We start from the raw sequence: 22,569 nt of genomic DNA, 5'->3' as shown, positions 1-22,569 counted from the left end.
TTATTATGTAGAGGTATATTAAAAAAAATATGAAAATGCAAAGGCACCTCGAACTCAGGTGATTAGATTTATTCCTTTAGAAGCAAGTAACAAGGAATTGATAAATTACAAAACCTTTTATTTTTCACAGTTTATAAACAAAGCTTTTAAAATGATTAATTTTGCTGCTTATAATCACATGTAAATTGTTCAGAACACAATCTTCAAATTTACTGTCTTACAGCACAACTAGAAGTATACTCTTCGAAAAATCTCTGATTCTGTAACTACCAACAATATTGAAATCACTACGTTTTCACAATAACGTTAAGGAACATCTGTGAAAGTCTTTGTTTTTTACTTAATAGCATCTTAATATTTTCCATTATTGCATGTCAGTAGCTACTAACTACACCCACACTTAAAACTGATCACAGGTAAGATGCAGTATGCTTTATGAATTAGTCACGTTGTTGTCCCTCCAGCTCCTTCCAATAGCTTTTTGGGTTAACATGACTAAAGACAAACATTAGAGCTCTCCTTAACGACTACAGAATTCACAGCAGGACTTCTCAACAACCAAGTTTCTCTGAACTTTCAAAGCTACTCGAGAGAGACAGAGGTGATATAGGCTTAAAAAATGCTTTCAGGATGCAGTAAAAAAATACTGTAACTAATACCAGGAAGATAACTGTTAAAGGTTTGTAGCCACACATGTAACCAAATAAAACCAGTTCAAGCAAATAGCCAATAGTTTGCTGGTAGGCCATGAACCTAAGGTTAATACGAGGAGGTAACGTGCGGTTCACGTGGTGAAGATTCTGCAGTCTCAGTTTTGGTCGTTCTTAGGTAGAGCATTGGAGGAGATAGAAGCTGTCTTGCGAGATGTCCGAGCAAGCTGTCTCTGTAGTACAAATCATACAATTCCACTCCATACTGAAGGGGAGGAAAAAAATTAGATAATTTCCTTTTAGATAAATCTCACTTCACTGTTTCACTTTAGAATTTGAGAATTTCAATGGATTGCAACTGCCTGTTTTAGATTGCGTAGTGAGGTCTTCATGTCTTCAACAGGCATTTGTAGTCCATTAAAGTTCTCAAACAAATCTCAATTTCATAGTAGTAACAATCATATTTGCTTACAGCCAGTGTTGTTTATGAAAACATGAACATGTATTATTAAATGTATAGCAGAATATTATAAGGATTAAATCACTGATTCTTCAGCCACAGATGCTTAAATACCTTGATCTTAAATGAGAAAAGTGTTAACTTCTCATGCTCCAATATTTAGTGTGCATACCTTTCCACAGTTTGAATCTCAAAAACTTAAAACTCCAATTTTAAAATGGCTTTCAAAATAACTTTTGCTTCACCATCGTTCACCTGTGTAAGGGAAACAACTTGGAAAAGCAAGCATACCAAGTGCAAAGGTAAATGCTTGCACTACAATCGAGTAAACATGGCCAATGGACCCTTACCCTCACAAATTTTAACCTTGCAATAGTCTTCCTGGGTCTTCACAGACCACACATACTTTGTAAACATTGGTGTTGACAGGTGGAATTGCATACATGTTCACTGTTCTCAGTAGCTTCAGTATTCAGTTAGTTTTTGTTGAATTGTTATACTTAGTTTAGGTGTTAAAAGAAAGAAACAATGTTCATTTATTGAACCTTAGTGTTTCCCAAATAATACTATATTACTCAAATATTTTTCAATTAATTTTTTTATGATGTAGTCCACTGGGACATCAGAAGAGTGACTATGGAAAAGTTTTGCATAAGACTAACACAAGATTAAGATACAGAAAGATCACAGCATCAAGCAATGAATCCAATCTGCACTTCCTTAACTAATGCAGTTACCTGCTTCTCTTTCATTGTAAACTAGTATTTATTCTTGAAAACATGCCACATCATCAGTGAACGAAAAGGAACAGTGATGAGTAAAAACACCCTCTTTATCCAATTACTCTTGTTTCCAGAGTTCATTTTGCATTGCTCACCTGAGGACAAGAGTATCATCCAGTGTTATTGTTCTTTTTACACTCACATACTATCCTCAAAGGTGATACATTTTCTGATCCCATGAAGTTGACTTCATAATGTGTGTAATGTGAGCATTATCCTGATATGCATATTATTTCCTTGTACAAGTTACTTCCCTTTAGAGGAAAACCATATAGAATGTAAACTCAGTTTAACAGTGCATCAGTAAAACTATTCAATGTGAATAATGTCATATAGCTTTATTTCACTATGTTTATGAGACACCACAGTGGGATTTATTTTTTCACTTCAGCACTTTTAAATTGATAAATTAATGATCCAGATGAGGAAACTGGAATTCCAGACAATAATTAAATCTAATATGAATATTTAAATTTATGATTTCATACAACTATGTTTTAATAAAAATATAATAATGTCAGGAAATTATGATGATAAGGACTGTAACAGAAATAAGACATTTAATCAACAAACGTAACAGGTTTACTTCAGAGTAGAAAGGGAGAATTAATATGAGGATGAAGCAGTCCACTAATTGAGAAAGGACATCACTGTTAAAGTTGAGCTATTGATATGATATAAAAAACTTGTATGTTTACCTTTTCATTTAACACTGTTGATACATGATGAAGTAATCGAACCAAGAATGCCACCTCAAAGCTTCTGACTGGTTGAAGGTCTGGATTTCCTTGGTAACAAAGAGGAAACTTACGAATTCCATTTATAAGTTGATATCGACCTAGTGGTGTTAGTTGGGGTCCATTGTCTCTGGGAACTGTGTCTGGTGTCAGATGTTTGAGGAAAGAACCTACTAAGGTGACACCTGGTGTTGTGGAGACTGGGCTAATAGAGGATGTGTTGATAATGGGCAGCTGGAAATAAACAGAGTTCTGCAGTTGGTTTAATCAATTAAATTTATTTGAAACTGTGTATGTACTACCATCTTAACAAACGTGGATAATTTCATCTATGGTGTACAAAATTTCCTAAATAAAACTTATGATTTTCAATATGCCCTGTTATTTTAAAACATGTACTCTTGGGAGACCTCAGTCAGGATGTGGATTTTTTTTCAAGGGGGGGGGTTAAGAAATTTGAAAACCAGTGTCCTAAAACTAGTAGTGTGTAGAATATAATCCTTTTATATTTTGTAAAAATATTCTGCAATTTCTAGAAACTTTTCTAAAACAGTGTAACTGACAGAAAGTAGCCATGTTATATGTAAGATCAGACTCTAAATTGTGGTTATATATTAATGAACTTTATTCTCTACAAATACAATGAATGAAACACCAATAAATGGTAAGATGCACTCATAAGTATTATCATCTTTATAACTATGTACATGCTGAACTTCAGAAGGAAAAACAACCAAAGCATTAATAAGAATTATCAATACCTTACACCTTATTGTTTGGCCCACCTTTCCAACTCCATACAAGAAAAACACACAAGAAAGACTATAGCACTAACAATAGATTTTATTACAACAAGACATTAAAACACAATATATTTTTCTTGCAACACACGCACACAATAAAACAATGTTTAACAAACCTGAAACAGTTCACTCAGTTGATGGATGGCAGATTCCAGATGTAATTCAACTTTTTTTGCTTCTGCAGCACTGTACTCATCACCAGCATAGGAACTTTCATTAAGACTAAAGAAGGCCATAAGTTCTGAAAACCAACTTTTTTGGGAAGCTTCCTGAAGTTTGATTACTCCAGCTATTGTTGCACGGGCTTGGGCAATAAGGTGCAGCAGTTGTTGAACCTTTAAGGAGAAAATACAGAAAATTGTCATAATTTTTGTTAACTATTGCAAAATACCATTTCTCAAGACTTGATCAAGTTTTTCCATTTTATGTGTTTAGAACTTTTGCACAAAGCTACACAAGGGCTATCTGTGCAAGCCGTTCATAATGTAGCAGTTTTAGACTAGAGAGAAGGTAACTAGTCATTACCACCCACTACCAACACTGGCCTACTCTTTTACCAGTGAACAGTGGGATTGACCATTACATTTTCACACCCACATGGCTGAAAGAGCAACCATGTTTGTTGTGACTGAGATTCGAACCTGTGATCCTCAGATCATGAGTCGAGCATCCTAACCACCTGTCCATGCCAGACTCAGCTTTTCCATTATCTCTATAATACCTTTAAAGCTACTGTAAGGGAGGCCTGTGCCTCCAAAACAAATCCTGTTAGAACACTTGCTCATGGTACCAAATTACATGTTACATATTTGGTCCCGCTAAGTTGTATGTGGGAGTATGAAAACAGTTGTAATCATGGTGCCCCCCAGGATCCTGAAGTTGGTCTGAAACTTCCATGAATGTTATAGCCCACCTTTATGGACTATATAGATAAAAACACCACAAGTTAGCTGACTGAACTTGGTCCTGAAAGCTCCAAAAATGTTGGAGGATTTTGTAGGCAAACAATTAAGTTGACATCCAACGTGAATTAACATGAACACTTAGACTGACGGTCCTATACACAGAAAATATTTTCGAACGTAGTAGACAAGAATTAATTAGCTTTTGAACTGCCAGAAAGTACCTATTGGGGTTATAGAAAACAGGGTTACAGATAAAATTATTTACAATATGATGATTGCCATCAATAATGACCAAAAATTTAGTCTTAGATTAGTACTCCCAAGCAAAAGACACTGCTGCATTTAAAAACTTTGAAAAAACAAGATTTCGTTTGAAATTAAAGATAATTTTGATGAACTTGATAAGAAACATGCTAAGATTACAATTTTTACAAAATATTTCCTGATGTCTTTTTACTCTGTATCCTCAAACAACTGAAGAAGAGAGGTATGGAAATTTATCACAATAATAGTAAAATCTATAAAAAAAACTGTGCAACATGATGGGTATTCTCAAGACCAATAACTTATCTAACTTAGATCACCAGTGAGATCAGTGTAAAGTTGGTGGTGATACTTAAGGGTGAGATGGGGTTAGTGGTGAAGTTGGCATGGTGGTGCCAAGTGTGTGTGATCTAAAATTGGTATTCATCCCTAGTATTTAGCCAAGACATGAACATAGAACTTCCAAAAACAGTTAAACTTTTGTTTGATTTGTCAAAATGCACTGACTGGTGAGAAATGATTAAATGAAATATGACTACACAATTGTTTTGGCTGTTAAAATAGTCAAAACAGAGGCAGGAAATGTGTCATCAAAGAGATAGATAGCAGAACCAAGAAAATTTCAAATGGAACAAGATGGAGAATATTGATTTCTCAGGGTAGGGAATGGACCCTTGATGGGCATTTCTGTGAAACATGCTGTTGGATGTGTTACTTCTGTCAAGGTTTCATAAGGACAAAGACACTTGATATTGCACATTCTGACAGTGTTTCTGGTCAGTAATGTCAACTACCTTAACTTACCACACGTTCATTGATGGGCAATAACCCTAAGAAAGGTAAACAGGTAATTTGTTAAAATAAGTATCTGAACAGTTTAACTTTGTATGTTCTTGTCAATTCCAGCACAGCATGCAATTGTTGTGAATGTGTCCCAGTTGATTTGTTTATTTTGTTATGTTAATGTTACAACAAAGTATTATTTATATTCTCAACAACCATGAAATCTCCAAGTCATAAACATTACAGTTCTAACAAAATAGACAAAGGAATGACAAGTAAGGGAAATTATAACAACTTTGGAAATGACTTGAATGGGTATTGAAAAAAACTTTATTATAAATGTATGATGTTTCAAAACATCATTCATTTTTATGAAAAATGTTCTTCATTATCCATTCAAACCATCTACAAACTTATTTTCTAAGAAGTAGGTTCATTTTCATCATGTTTATAATGGTTTTAAGTATATTTTGATTTATGGCACTAAATATCTTGACTGATCTTAATTTATAATTTAAGATTCCCAAGTGGTCTCCATCCACACTAACAAGAGATCATAACATCTAGGCCAAGCTACTACAGTACCACTGTTAAATACAATTGGCAGTACAATCACCTATGCCCTAACACTAACTGTTATATTGTAAAAGAAGTTTGGAAATTTTCCTCAGAAATATTTGTGTAAAGTCAAAATATTGTTAGCTTTAGTGGTAAATTATGAATGCATACATGATTCACCAACATTTTATTAAACAATAGTTCCTACTGTGTGGTGTTTCCTAATTGGATCAAACTGTACACAATATAATGGCATATATGGTGTAATCTGCCAATGGTACAGTCTAAGTTATATGACCTTAGTAACCAAAGGAATACAACATTAGAGTCTTTAGATTTTTTAAAAATATCTGTATGTAGTAAAGCTTTCACAAAAATCCAAAATCTTTGAGACTGGAAAATGGTTAAACAAATTATTAAAAAGAGAAATAAAACATGACCTATTTTTACTCCAATATTTTACCTTTATGGTTAATAAGGGCAAACTGACTTAGCCATCATTTATCTTTTTTCATAATGAACAGAACTCTCCAGTTCATACCACAACCTTAAGTCATGTAACAATTTCCTGAATATTTTATAATTCCGAAAATGTGTGGGAACCTTGATATATCACCAAAATTTTAGTATTTGGATGCTAGAACTGGGTAATGAACTTCTGATTAACAAAATTAAATAGCCTATGTAACAAAAACTGCCAATCAGATCATACTTAACATAAGTCTAGTAATAGAGAATAAAATATGTAATGAGAAATCCATAGCTTCACGTGTGATCTCTGATATTCACCAAAAAGTGGTTTATAGTGAAAGCCTGACCCTTTTAAGTCAGAAAGCTGTTGTCTCAGACTGCCACTGACTGATACATTATGGATTGAGGGTGAAGAGAAGGCTGGACATAGGAGATGTGCTGGAGCTTCACAGAGGTTGGACTCCACTTAAACATTTAAAAAAACAAGTGAAAACGAATTAAACGTACAAATTATTTTAAGATCTTATAATTACATTTGTTTTAGTTTTATTACTTTTCTAAAGATTTTTTTGATAGCATAAGAAACAGAAAATGGAAAGAGATATTGTCAAGACAGAAATTGTTTGGCACATCTTTTTCAGTCAGAAAAACGAATATTCACCTGCTCTATTAATTTCAAATTCTACAGAAAGAAACATATTGAAACATCATAAGTAAGTACCACACTAATGAGTCACCTGTAACATAATATTTATTTTAAACATTTGAAATTAAAAATCCATTCAAAAATTGAAATACTCATTAAAAATAAAATAACTCATAAGTTTCTAATAGCAGACAGAAGTGAAAGTGATTTCCAAAGCCTACACAGTAATAGAAATCATTGTAATAATATACTTGCAAAATGTTAGGCATTATAGTTAAATTTCCAAAAGGATAAATTGGAGTTGAAAAATGCATAATTCATTTACTCATGAGCAAATACTTCACCTCCAAGTATAGGTTGACTCACCTTCAGATATCATAGTGCTCAGGTTTGGCTGAGAGAAAACCTAAAAGTGGATTGTGTACGAAAATAAATTCGGGAGATTTGACATACAAAATAAATCATTCTTAACTTCTGAGAAAAAGAACCCTTTAATCAGCTAATCCAGAACAATTTTTCTTAGCTATCATTATGTTTTTCTTTCTACTAATAATTTATAACCTTACAAAGATACTGCTTTGTGATTATCTATAGATATCTCTAAGAGACCTTAATATTTGATTAATGAAAAACTTTAATTTTAATTTTTACCACAGTGGAATATTCTTGAATACGTGGTCTCTCATGGTTACTACAGATTATGTTACTAGGGTAAAAGCAGAAATACATTTTTTGTGTTATCACAGTGAGATTAGTTAGTTAATTTTGATTTTAGTCAAATGTAATTTAATTTTAATTTAAAAATATTCCATTTTATAAGGACAGATTTTTAAGCAAATTATATTTTTACCTGATTCCCAGTACATATTTTTTTACATAGATATTATTACAAATTTTTACTTGGATGTGATAGAAAAGGATTTAATCTAGCTACAAATATATCCTTTTACTCAATAATATAGGGTGGCAACATTCTGACCAAAATTGTAGCAAATTAACACCACTTAAGTCTGCTTATAAAAACTTTAACATACATTTTCTTTTCAGTATTTTCTTACAAGTAAAATCTTACAATTTCAATTATAAAAGAACAGTTGGTCTAATCTATCATCAACAATCATGAATTAGACAATTATCATACAGAGTGAATGACCAATATTATGCTAACACACAGAGGTTGAGTACATTATACTAAAATGACTTTAGAGCTTTACCACATCATTACAACCATGACACTTTACTATAGTCCTATTTCTCAAAAGACAAGTTTAGAATAAAGCAACAAAACTAAGAGTTAAAAACCATCTGTGATTCTTGACAGTAGTAGTTAAGTAAATCAAGACATTAAGGGTTGTAAAAAGTTTAAAATGTCCAGTAATCAGGATATCATGGTTGTGATTTACTATTATTAAGTTTCAACTCCCAATTTCTGTGTGGCTGTAGGACTACAGTCCCAGTAGAAATGCCACAATCAATGTTCCATTTTACATCACTTGTAAAAACAAAAACAAAACCCAGAGCCAATTAATTTTAATTTGCCAAATACTATCACTCTACTGGAGTCTTGTTTGAGTTCAAAGCCAGTTTTGAGCATCTTACCAACTTACATTAAAAAGGTCTGCCTGCTATCTCTAATGTAAACATTATATTCACTAAGATAGGTATATGACTGTTATGTGGCTTGTGTTACTTTTTCAAATGAAAATTCTTCTTGATTATGGTGCACACTACTGTTGCTCGTTAATGGCTTTTGCCACTGACATTTGTGTTTGTGAGTTCTCACCTCTTACAAGATACCATACTTCAATTACTATAACTAGGTTCTGACTGATTGAAGGTCTCTTTCTTAGTGGTCCTGGGTTTCTCAAATTGATCCATATTCCTTTGTTTTCAAAACTCACTAAATACAAGGGGTATCCCAATTTTGGAAACTCTGGATCCAAGACCTAAACACATTTTTATGAGCTGAGTGTATGAATATTTTGTGTCAGACAGGGCTGTTATATACTTCCCAAAAGCATCAGTGGTTGGTGGCATTAGACTTCCTATTAAACATCAAACAACACTATAATGTAGTTATGATACATTACATTCTAAACTGGCTGTGACTGTCACATGACATATTGATTTACATATTTGGCTTTGTTTTTATATAATGTACTCTAGCTCCTTTACATCAATAGCTGGAAAAATTAACGTATGAACACATTTTCCGAAATAAAACTGAAAGATAATTTTTTCCTGACTCAATCATTTCCTCAAGGTTAATGGCCATCCTTTAATACAGAGTTTTATTTTTCAATAAGGAATTTAAATTGCCATAGAGATTATCACATGGATTTTAAAATTCAAAACATAACAAAATATGGCTCTACCTTTGTAACACGAAACAACATGTAAGCATTTTTAGGAGAGCTCAGCTCAATCCGAAAGAAACGAGGAAGCAACTGTTGAAAAATGGCTGTGTAAAAACACAAGTTTTCTGTGATAATCTTCTTCCTAGAGAAAGAGAAACCATTTATTATTAGATACATACAAGGAAAGCCCTAAAGTTTCTTGCATTCCAGTGACTGAAAATGTTTCTTGTCCAAGTTGAAAATGAAGAAATATTTTACAGATCAACATTATTTACAAAATGTGTCAAGCTAGAAAACAATTATTAAATTATGAGTTATTCTGACTTTGATGAAAACTTTAGTTTCATTATATAACTTTCTGTATTATAAAAAAACAAGCACCTGTACTTTATTAATCAATAAATGTACAGATTATAAATCTGTATTTCATTAGCCTTTAAATCCACAAAACTAAAATTTAAACTTCACCAACATTTACTAAGAATACAGACAACATATCTATAAACCAGCTTTTCCACACCTACAGTTAAAACATGATCTTACCAGTCTTAATTTATTACATCTCTATTTTATGAATTACATCTAAAAAACAACCATATACAGAGTAAACATATATTATTTCATCAACTACAGAAGACACTTCCAATTCATCAATGAATCTTTACTACAACTACAGATTGAATGTGTACTTCATCAACCTTTATAGTAATAAGTTCGTCCCACAACCACATTTCTTCTATTATTAATTTTTACTTTATCTTCACTACTCTTCAACTTACCACTTCACATCCATGGACCTATCTTTATCTTCCTTCTCCATGCCAGTGTTAGTTGGTTCTACAAGAGGATTGGTATACCTCCATGGCTGAATGTAGCTGAGCCATGTTTCAAGTGGCTAGAATAAGAATAAAAAACATTACCACCAAGGTTACACTAATAAATAAACAAGTAGTAAATCTAATTAAAAATAGATAATTTTAAGTTTTGAAAGAATAATCTTAGATTTCTCTGTTAACTGGAGAAAATTATTCCAAATATTTAATTTTCACTTATTTGATATTCAAGTTACATTTGCAATTACCAAAACTGAAACAAAGTACAATATTATACCTACAAATCAATTGAATTATACACAATTAAATCAGTCTTAACTTTCACACACTCTACTCAGCCTAAGCCTAAACTGTAAGTGTTATTGAAAAAAAAAAAGAAAAGAAACAGTCTGTTTGCCTGAAAACATCTGAGTAAGATGATGTGACATAACAAAGTTATTCAAAATCCACAAGCAAGAAAAGATACACAGAAATGACTCAATAAATAAGTTACTAATTATATTTTCAAACACCAATAAAAAAAAAAAATTTTGAACCTGTATCATGAAAACAGGATTTTAACAATAGCAATTCAAAAGTTGGATACTGTTTTTGATATGTAGTTCAAATTACTTTTCTAACCGAGAAGTAAACAAAAAAATATTAAAAAATTAATATTATCTGAAATTTCTTTTGTCAATATAAATTCTTGGAGTTACTGCTATCTGCAGAAAACCATATAAAGTAGATAGTTTAGCAAAAGGTAGTGTAACAAATTTCTACAGGTGTTCCACTACAGTATGATAAAAGCCACAAATAATCCAGTTTAAACCATAACTTCTGTGGCCTCAATCTAATTTATTCACACTTTGAACTTTAAAATGGAATCCCACCAGTCCAGTGGAAGTCACACAAACAACCTTTAAAGCAGAAATAACAGATAAAATTACCAGATGAAACTAAACATAAAAATAGTTGACCAAATATAAAGAACTAATGAAAAATAAGTGATTGGCTCAAACAAGATACAGATAATAGTTTAATGGACAGAAATAATATGTGTTTTCTTATAGCAAAGCCACATTGGGCTATCTGCCAAGTCCACTGAGTGGAATCAAACTCCTGATTTTAGCATTGTAAATCTGTAGACTTACCACTGTACTAGCAGAAACTGTGGACAGAAAAAAGAAACAAAATATGAAATGTGAGAAGGAAGAAAAGAAAGCAATGTTAATTGAATTAATAGGTAAAGTGGACAAATATTTATCCACTAAGAAGATATGTTAAGAAATGTTACTTACCATGTGAAAGGAGGCATCAAAAGGCCATCGGTCAAAACAAAGACGAAGAAATGTATATAGCTTCTTCTGCACCAACTGTGGCAGAATTGAACTTAAAGAAAATATAAATATATGAGAATAACCAAACCTTTTTTCTTTATAGCATAACACTAAAGACATACTAAAGTGAGTCCTACCAATCAACAGCTGTAAGTAACAATTTAATCTAGTCAAAAAATGTTATTTGTAATATTTTACTCCTTTTGGCTGATTACAAGCCAGAAGTAAAGTAATAAATGAAAGAAGTGTCAGTTTTTCTATTGATTTAAAGGAAACAGTAATTGTATTTGAACATACGTTTTCTAAAGAATTCTAATTATATGTTTTACTGGATAACTGAAAGTAAAAGAAGACAAATTCATGTAGCTTAACTTTAAGTAATTTTAATCAAGAATTTACTGAAATTATGAAAATTTTATCAAAAACACACATGCAGTAAAAAAGGTAACTACAATAAGGTAAAACCACTGGTATGAAGTTCTCTCAATTATCACAGAAAATTGTAAACTATGTCAAGATAAGAACCAATGTATTGAGTAATATCAGTTGTAGGTTGAGTTCATGTATCCAAGGGATAGTCTTATGATAGTAAACAGAGAAGTAATTTACCAGTCAGCCTATATAATCGAATGTGGTTTGAGATGCCTTTATATTTTTGAAGCTAATGACATTTGTCCTCAGTATCGAGTATGATCTGTAACAGCAGAATTAAAAGTCTAGCACCATTGTTAAATTTAGTCTTGATTGGGATAATACAATAGTTTGCAAGTATACACACAATATGTGTTACAGGATGTAGTCTGGGAGTGAAGTTGTTACCATAGAGCTGAAAGGAGTATTATTTATCTTAAATCTTAGTAAACTGATTTTGTTGCAACAAAATGATATATGAAAAGTTAATTTTAATTTTCCAAATACCATCACTCTATTGAAGTCTTGTTCAAGTTTAAAGCCAGTTTTGAGCATCTTACCAACTTACATTAAAATGCTTCTGCTTGCTATCTCTAATGTAAACATTATATTCACTAAGATGGGTACATGACTGTTATCTACTGCTGTAGAAAAGCCATTGTTTGGAAGCACATGACTGTACGTTCACCAGGAACTCACTTAAACCAGCTTTGGTCTAATTACACCTCTCTCCACCCAGCCCTCCAGATTTTCAAAAGATTTTGGACAATTTGCTACCCTTCTCTTGATAATGTCTTGAGTTATATAAGACCCTCTCTGAAAGGGTCATTTCCATATATTCACTGTCTGAAGTTAATTAATGGGGTATGATACATTTCCCAATATCCCATACACATTTGATAAAACTAAAAGTTTTACATCGAGGAACCTTGTCAACGAATTTAACATACAGTAGGCATTATCATACATTAGGCTGAAGTCAGGATCAATTATACCAATAAATGGTAGCATAAAGGATCGTAGGGCATAGCTCCTATAATAAAGAACGTAACTAGTGCTACCATACCATAGGATGTCATAATGTGTACATCTATCACTACTTATTCTTGCCTATACCATATTCCATAACTACAACATATTTTTGCAGGAAAGTGGGTTAGATATGGTTCTAAATTATCTTCAAGTAAGTTTATGCCTGTTACTTGGATGAAAAATGAAATACAATTCACCTGTTAAAACTAAACACAAAAAACATAATGTTGACAGGAGAAAAGTTGGTTGGTTGGTTGGTTTGTTTTATGGCGCAAAGCAACTAGGCTATCTGCACCAAACATCCAGTAAAAAGTTAAATTATTAAAATTCATAAAAAGAAATTAAGGTAAAACAAAACAAAGTTGAATTTTCAAATTAAAAACAAATAGCATTAAATCCAATTTTTATATCTAGTCTTCAGCAGTAAGAGAAAAACTACAATAATACAAGTTGTAAAGGACTTTCTGTATCATAATTGTAATTGTCATAGCTTGCCAGGATGACTAAGGGATAAGTTCAAAATTCAGCATTAGTCACCTGAAGTTGGCCTTTCCAGTCCTGGTTTTGAGTTATTTGATGTCATGACCATTTTCAGAAAGTAAAGTAATACAAGTTTCAAAAGACTTGTAGCAAAATTTGAATTATTATAATTCACCAGGAGAACTGAGAAGGGAGAGATGGACATTTTTTAACAGTTGTTCTAACTTGTTTTTGTAACTGAATCAAAGTTTTTCAAATAATTCAAAACATATTGCGAGATAACAAATTCTACTTTTATTTTGTTATGGTCTTGTTTATTGTTCATTTGTTATTCCTTCTATTGTTCAATTCAACTATGAATTTGTAGTTACATTAAAGCACTAACTGACCCTCTAGCTAGAGCATGTTGATTCTGAGTAAATATGTGAACATGAAACCAAAGCAAGCTTCCTCTAGCAGTGACATACAGATATTAATGTTGTGAAATATTAAGTAAATCTATGATAATCGCTAGTCACATGAGCCGTAACCTCACAGTATAACCACTAAATAACTAGCTTTCATAAACAAGTTGGTACATGAGATATAGCTCGAACTAGTTACTGCTAATATCATTCATTATTATTGATCTTTTGGAAGTTGGGTTGTTTATTCATCTTTCCAGTTCTTTTTCCTAATTCATTAATAACACTGATTTTTATGTTGTATTATTTATTAACGTCCATACCTAGTCTTGGCCAGGCATTGGTCTTCTAACTGTTTCTTGAAAGTGATAAAATTTGTGGTCTAGTTGTTTTACTTTTATTTTGGGTTTCTGTTATTTTTTAAAAAATTGTTTTTGCTGGACCCTTATTGTACAGATATTTTGGTTTAGGTCATTACAATTTAACATAGAAAAACTAATTTCTAGGATTATACTTACTATTTCAGTTCTTCCATTGGACTTGGAGGGTCATATTGGTATGGTAAGCTGTGATGGTGAAGTAAACAGCTATTTACAAAGTAACGAAGATGTTTGACAAAAATACAAACCAATCGAACGTGGTCATGAGTTGGCACAAAATGTTCCTGTTAAAATTGAGAAAACAAAAAGTGTAAAGCAAAATTATGGGAAAATTACATTTTAATTGTCATAAAAACCTTTTCTTGGTTCTAGAGTCCTACAAATGTTTTAACAAAGTCAATTATTTAAATTCTACAGATATAAGGTTTTCTGCTATAAGAGAAATATCAGAAAGAGGGGAGTATTTAGGAACACAAGAAATATGGAGTCACAGCAACTTAGGATAACTGTACAGAATTGTGCTTATGAAAATAAACTGTACAGAAATGTGAAGATGGAGCTAATAAAAGCAGCATAAGCTGAAGGTCTTTTGGACTATTTTGAGATACAAATAAGAACAGAAACATTTTCGCATACCAAATTATCTTATACTAATTCTTGTTAGGTATGATTTTTTTTTTGTTCTCAAACTCTACCCACAATTCTGGAGTTATTAGGACTAAACTTAGCAGATGCTGTCTCGCTAACCATGCTTCAAAAGTCATTAAGGTATGGTATAAGTGAAGGATTAGGAACAGCATACTGAAATCTAGCAGAGCAGCCATAGAAGTAAATGGGAATAATGGAGAAACTTGACTGTGGGCTTTGCAAATTGTGAGGGAGCCCTCTGAGAAATAGTACAAATGGTCAAAGAATACATCCTAAGCTTGCATGCTCTAAGCAGCAAATCAATCAGAAATGGAGCAAATATAAAGCCCAAGTCTACAATAAAAAGCACGGATGGCTAAATGACTTTTGAAGACAGATGAGTAGAGAGAAAATACTACAGTTTATCGTAAACATCAAACAAACAATAGAACAAGATGCCACAAAACTTGGGCCTACAATAAAACCTTAGATTGAAATTTAACTTCATAAAACAAATCAAAGACAAGTTCCTCCACTGATTTCACAGCCAAGAAGTTAAGGTAGAAAAATATGATGACAGATGATTATTATTGACCCACAATAAGGACTTGCCTATTTAAAAATTATTTAAAGAATGCAAAATCTGATGAGAGGAAGAGTTCAATCCTAAAAAATTAAATATGAGTAGTGAAAAGAAAGAAAAAAAAAGCCTCTGAGAGAGATACATATAACACTTTGTAGCTGCAAGGGTCCTCTAGGTAGTCTACAGACTGGTCCAAAACACAAAATACATCAAAAGCAGTGATATTTTTTACTATTAATTCTGATGGTTGTTTTGCAGTCTTAATCGAAAATGTGCAAAGTTCAGACCAAAGTGGTCTGCAGACAAGAAAGTTTGACATCCTCTAAACTAAAACACAGAAACTGAAAGTGGTAACAAAGTAAATAAGGAAATTTTCCTCCCAGTCACTTTGGTCAGAAGAGAAAAGAGAATGAAAGAAAGATTAAACAAAAAAGTCACTGATTTAGAAACTGAACCCAAAGTAAGGATAATACTAAGGTTCTACTAATGCATTATCATCAAAAATTAAAGAATAATTACGCATAAATCCTATATATACAAGTAGGAATTGGGGCAATTTGAAAGAGTAATCTAATATTAGAAAAAAGATTTTCATTAAAGAGTGTATTAAATGTATAAAACCTAAAGAACAAGTGCATAAAAATTGGCACTTCATACCAACGAGGGTAAATCTGGAGATTAAAAATAAAATAAAATTGAGAAATAGCTGAAATACACGCCACAAAAAACATTACCACAGTAAGACGTGTACTTAGAATGTCACAATGTCAACAAGTGTCCAGTAAACAATAAACTACTGTACTGATAGTAAAATATAACAAAAACTGTTTACATACACTTCTAAAACAACTGTTTCTTAAACTACCTCTTTATTGACAATACATCAAATTTGTCAACAGTTTATGATTTCACACTTCATGAAATAAGTAGTTAGTTTCAGACAAAACTCATAAACAAAATCAGAACAGTCATAAAAGTATACATATGTTAGCTGAGCTTGAACACAAAGCAAATCTTTCAGAATATGTTCCCCATTAGGAGAATACAAAAATCAATCATGCATATTGAAATTCTTTGCCTAAAACAACACTAACTAAAGCAGAAATGTGTTGTTTCTTTTAACCAGTTACCAACAGCTTGACAAGTTAACTGGACCATGCTCTATAAAATTTGGAACATTTAAACCTCTACAGAAAACAAAATCTATGCATTATCCTTTAAAGATACGAACATAGGAATAGCGTGATCTGACCTGACAAAATGTTATCACAGTAATGCCCCTGTTCATTTTAAGCTATTTTTATTGGTGTATGACAAGATTAAAGCTCCAAACGTGTTCTCTACAGAAAGTATATTGATGATATTTTTCATATCCAACAATTTCGTGGAAGCCTTACTTCATAACACTCCTCTCTACACTTCACTCACAAAACTGTTTTTCACAAACAATACATCACTTCTAAAGGTTCTCTTCCAACAGAGAATGCTTTATGTAACACTTCGAAAGAGATGTTCTTGCTACACTAATCCACAAAAGTTCAGATTTTAACAATATATCAATTTATCTTCTCAATGATCACGGATGGATAATAAACTGCCACCAGTTACCTACCATCACGGCCTGCACACCTTTATGAAGTTAAACCAATCAGTTTCATGTGTCTGTAAGAACTGTCCTTGTGCAATTGCATTTCACCTGTACAGCATTCTCAAATTAGGAACATTAAATCTCCAAAATACTAAGAAACATAATGACAAAATTTGTTTGCGATATCTACACAGAGTTTGTAGAATGTTTAAAATCCCAAACTGAAAGCAAAGCTAAAAGCGACAATGTAAGATGGAATAAGCAAAATTTATAGACAGCGATGGTGTTCCTGTTGAATTATCAATAGTCATGCTGATTTATTAGAAATATTTATTTTTATTCTTTAATGTTTTGTAATTTCAGTGATATAACTGCAAAATATGAAGATATTGTTTATATTATTTGAAATATTTTGTGTAAGATTGATATATCTTGTGAAATACCAATTAAACTATTGAAAACTTCTATATTTTTTTATTTGTATATATTTGGGTGGTTTTAGCACAAACATTATCTGTTGTGAAAATAAAATGATAACCCTGACCAAAAATGGCAATATGATATTTAATTATTTATTCTTTTCTAGAGTTGAGTTAATCACTAAATATGAACAGAATAATGTAATTTCAAACAAATTAAATTCCCCTCTAATTCTTTTAATTTTATTATGATATTATACATTATAAAACATTTACATATAGTGAAATTTAACAATCAAATAACATTAATAAATATGAAACAAATCAGCAAATTTATACTTCATAAATATTTAAAGTGCCAGTGTTTACAATATATAAAAAAAACTACAACACATAAAATACACACACACACAAAAAAATTCAACGAGGATGAATATTTGTCTCACATCGCTTATAACAAGTTATGAAGTTCACATTCCTTTGATCGTAATATAAAAGGATGCTGTGTGAAAAATAAAAAAAATCATTTGTTTAAAAAAGTACTAAATCTACATCATAAACATGTTGTTAAATCAGTCTCTGTATACAGACAGTACTGTGCAAAAGTGCTAGGACAAGATAATATTTTGTCACTATTTCCATTTTACGGATATAATTCTCTCATGCAGTAACTGATTGTAAATTTCAACACAATGGTAACTATTCACTGATCCCTCTTGAGAACTGAATGAACCAGTGTAAGAATAATCAATATTCTTTAGAATTCCTGCTTGAATGAAATATAGGGCTTGGAATAATTGTCATAGAACCACATGCAGTGTCTTAACAGAGAACTAGGCATATAAAACATTTATATACTGGGAAGAATAAATTTAGTAGCAATCCACAAATAAACCTTCATAAAACAGTGTTTAACACCATACATTAAATTTTGTTGTCATGTCACAGCCCCCAAGGCATGAAGAATTGTCAGAAAATCATAGAACTTGCATAAAAGCTTTATGTGATGCTAGTTGGACTCTCCGACAAATTGCTGCAGAATTGAACTGTTCCTCAGTCGCCATTAAGTACACCATATATCTTGAGGTCAAGACAGGTAAATTTGAACATGGGAAACGAAGAGGCAGAACAGTTAAACTCACTGATACTGATGTTAAGTATTTTTTTTACGAAGCATTCAGTACAAAAGGAAGACTACCACTGATCTCAAACATGAGGTAAATGAGCAAATATTAAATGACAGAAAAGTGTCCTGATCTAAAGGATCAAGAAAATTCCATGATAATGGAATATTTGGTTGTGAAGCAGTTAAAAGAAAACTGATAAGATATTTACCTCAACAAAATTACACAAAAACTGGACTGCTAATAATTGGAAAGAGGTGTTATCGATGGATGAGTCCTAGTTTGCAGTATTTAGGTCAAAATGTAGGTAGTATGTCTGGTGGAAGATAGCCAATAGATAATTATTTCTATGTATAGCACCTGCCATGAAGCATAGGAGAAATGGTGTGTGGTTTTTCTGCTTAGGTGACAGAACATATCTACAATATAAATGGAATAACACACTAGCACAAGGAACGTCAAGTACTGATCCATCATGGTGCACCCATTTGTTTGCATATTATTGGTAAACATTTCTACTTCCAAGATGATAATGTCTCAAAACACCCATACAACCTATGCAGAAATTACTCAGTTAAACTAATAAGCTGTTAGAATCATTCAAATGATGCATTAGCCCATACAGAGCCCCAATCTTAATTCAACTGAGCAGATTTGTCAAATAAAAATATTGAGAAATCAAAAGTTACTTCTAAAGAAGTTTTATATGATTGTATTAGGAACAATTAGAGTAAAATCTCAAAGATACTTTATTTAAATATCTTACAGTAGTATCCAAAAGGCTTTCTGTAGTTATTAAAGCAAAAGAGAGAGACATACAAAATGTGAACTGTTTCCTGTACTCAGTCACTCTCACTAAGTTTCTATTGTGCTAAGTTATGATAATAATATTAATACAATTTGATATTTCCTTGATATTTACCTTCCTTTGTTCTTTTGAGGAATCTTGAAATCTATTTTTGACTTTGTTCTAATGCTTTTGTACAGTTCTGTATGAGAAGTTTAATATATTTTACAAGGCACAGTATACTAAAGATATTCTGACAAATGAAGAGCATATATATCTCCATATGTTAAGCTACAACTCTCTACCAACATGATTTGTATGAACAAGAAGAATGCAAGTGTAGTGTAAATCCAACTGGCATTGTAGATCAATAAATAACAATTAATATTTAATCATTTATCTCTAAACAAATGTCTTCAAGGTTAAATTTTCTACCGTTAAAAATGTTAGAAAAACTTTATCATAAAAAAGCATCAGAAAAAGATTATTACAAAAAATTTTAAAAAATACAACTCACTGCTCATTAGCAATCCTACATGAATCTTTCTATAATTTCTTGTAAAATTCCAAATGTGATGGTAATATCAAAACGTGAACAAAAAATTGTCAGTGTCAAAATATTTACACAACAGATGGTGAGGGATGTAAGAATTGTACCAGCAGTAAAATGTGATATTGTATGGGATTGATGGATATTACAAAATAAAAATGATAAATTACGCAGTGATGTTTTAAGTCGATGTACTCAAACTGTAAAATGAACATGCAAGCACAACAACGAATTCCTCTACTTATTAATATTGCTTTTTGATGTATGTCATTAGGATAATAGGTTGAAAGTAAAACAAAATAGTGAAGTAACAGTAATTCACAACATACCTTCAAGAGTTCAGAATTTGTGTATCGTTTCTGTATGTCTACTTCCAAACACTTGTACAAGAAATCTTGGAATACCAGAGACATCTTATCTTTTTCTTTAATATTAGGCTTCCCATTTTTCGCTATGAGATCAAATATCTGAAAAAGAAATGGGACATCATGACTTTATGTATATCTATATGTGTGATTAATGGGTAAGCCTTGTTCTGTCTTTTTTTATTAGAGTCGCTGGAAGACATTTCAACCAAATCATACAATTGTGTTTTCAAGTAAAAGAAATATAACTATTAAGAAGTTGGGTATTGTGAAACAATGATAATTTTTATGAGTAATATTATCACAGAAACATTTCTCTTTAACCAACGCAAGCATTAATTCACCCAAATTCTTAAAAGATCTTGAAATTGATTCCGAAATACTTTAAATTTATCCAGAAGAAGACTCTTATAGATTTATTCAATCATAATTTTCTACTCTCATCTCATCTAAGTATTTGCATACAAAAAGGAGAATACATTCAAATAAGGAGAAAGTTGAAATTCAATCTACCCTTTTTTTCCATGGCTGTACGGTCTGGTTGGCAACACTTACCGTGATGGGATCTTCATTACAATAAGGAGGCTCCCCATGAATCATCTCAATAATTGTAATGCCAAAAGACCATATGTCGACTTCACGTCCATATTTTTTCTTTTTAACCATTTCGGGAGCCAACCAGTACGGAGTGACGGCCGTTGATGTTCGTTTACTTTATTGTGGTGTTATAACGGCACATTATCCAAAGCCAGCTACATGATGAAAAGAACCAAGAATAAAATTTTCATTTGAGTAAAAATGCTATAGTGAAAATTCAGAAACCATTTTAGCATAAAAGTATAATTTTTGCCTTGACTTTTCTATACATTAAAATTTATTATATAGGGAACAACTTCTTTTCGATGTAGATCTTTTGATAGTTTCCTTCTTTAAAAATATCCACATATACACCTACACACATGTGTTTGTCTGTCTGTGGTTTGTATTTGTAATGCAACGAACAGCTCCTGTTCTATGTGGTTTTTGTTAATTTACTTCCTTAAATAGATGCACATATACGTGATACTCAGGTGCATACCCTCAGGAGCATTTTGGTACAGGTGCAAAATATTTGGATTTTGGGTTCTTCCTTCTTCAAGCTATGACTTTAACATACACGCACAGACACTTGCTTTTATTATTATTATATATAAGCAATGTTATTAATATAATAATTCTTGCATAACAGACATGGGAAAGGAACTGCAATAAGTATTGAACAGATTTTAAATAAATTGTAATCATTAGACATTTGTTAGAAAACAAAATTACAAGAACCTCTATTCATAACTGTCAATATAACATACTTCTTTACAAACTGATGATATTTCATTTTCGGACAGACGGGTTTTGGTCAGAACATTATCCTAAGAGCCAAATGCTAAGTATTCCATTATTACCTAAACAAACAAAATTTAAAATTTCAGTTACATTTTATTCTTTAGTAAAATCTCTCATAAACAATGAGACATAATATTTTTTCCTGACTTAAGATTATGTCAGTAGTCATATATATAAAACAAATACCAATACCAAAATAATTTTTCCCGAGGTAAAACGTAAAGTAATTCTTGAAGAGTTAGATTTTTATTATCTAGCGCAGATAGCCTTCGTGTAACTTTGCGCGAAATCCCAAAACAAACAAACAAATAAACTTCGTGCCCCCAACCCCAATAGCATAATGGTACTTCTGTAGACTTACAATGCTAAAAACCGGTTTTCGATACCCGTAGTGGGCAAAGCACAGATAGCCCATAAATAGGTGTCAAAGTATAATTGCCTAAAAGTAAGATTTTATTAAATCTGAGTTTCTATGATTTGCAAGTTTTCTAAATTATATAAAAAAGCAATGTATTTGTAATTAATTATTAATTCATTAAATAGCGATGATTATATTCGAGACTGAAGTAAAAATATTAAAATTACTATGCGTTAACAGAAGAATTTTTACTGAAAATTTGGGTTCATCTAAGTTAAAAATCATAAAACAGACCCCCACTAGTACAGCGGTAAGTCTACGGATTTACAACGCTAAAATTAGGGACTCGATTCAGCTGACAGTCCCATGTGGCTTTGCTATGAGAAAGACACACACACATCATAAAACAGTTGCTCATGAGTGGTAGATAGCGAGGGGTTTAGAATGAAGATATATTAAAAAGTTTAAATAATATTGTATTTTAAGGGATTTTAATTGCCAGTGTTTGCATAA

General features: G+C 31.7%; 1 protein-coding gene across 1 annotated transcript; it reads right to left on the bottom strand.

Moving 5' to 3' along the window:
• Positions 1 to 54: 54 nt before the first annotated feature.
• LOC143253870 (sphingomyelin phosphodiesterase 4-like) lies at positions 55 to 21,189 on the bottom strand. Its single transcript, XM_076508357.1, has 9 exons — positions 20,874 to 21,189; positions 20,283 to 20,420; positions 14,414 to 14,559; positions 11,530 to 11,620; positions 10,196 to 10,311; positions 9,435 to 9,558; positions 3,549 to 3,767; positions 2,591 to 2,863; positions 55 to 915 (listed from the first exon to the last, which is right to left on the bottom strand). Exons 1-9 carry the CDS (start codon positions 20,982 to 20,984, stop codon positions 760 to 762), a joined length of 1,374 nt encoding a protein of 457 aa, XP_076364472.1. The 5' UTR covers positions 20,985 to 21,189; the 3' UTR covers positions 55 to 759.
• Positions 21,190 to 22,569: the final 1,380 nt, after the last annotated feature.

The sequence above is a fragment of the Tachypleus tridentatus genome, chromosome 6, assembly GCF_004210375.1.
Source record: "Tachypleus tridentatus isolate NWPU-2018 chromosome 6, ASM421037v1, whole genome shotgun sequence".
In the NCBI taxonomy this organism is placed as follows: domain Eukaryota; kingdom Metazoa; phylum Arthropoda; class Merostomata; order Xiphosura; family Limulidae; genus Tachypleus; species Tachypleus tridentatus.
Note: the sequence above shows the minus strand (reverse complement) of the source record. Positions and strands in the feature narration are given on the sequence as shown.

What these genes read in the sequence shown, in the direction of transcription:
- LOC143253870 (XM_076508357.1), bottom strand. Translation starts at nt 20,984, where the DNA reads ATGGTTAAAAAGAAAAAATATGGACGTGAAGTCGACATATGGTCTTTT. An exon ending in CAAATTCTGAACTCTTGAAG is followed by an intron (nt 14,560 to 20,282) that starts GTATGTTGTGAA and finishes CAATTTTAACAG; the next exon opens with GAACATTTTGTGCCAACTCA. An exon ending in TTGATGCCTCCTTTCACATG is followed by an intron (nt 10,312 to 11,529) that starts GTAAGTAACATT and finishes TTCTTATTCTAG; the next exon opens with CCACTTGAAACATGGCTCAG.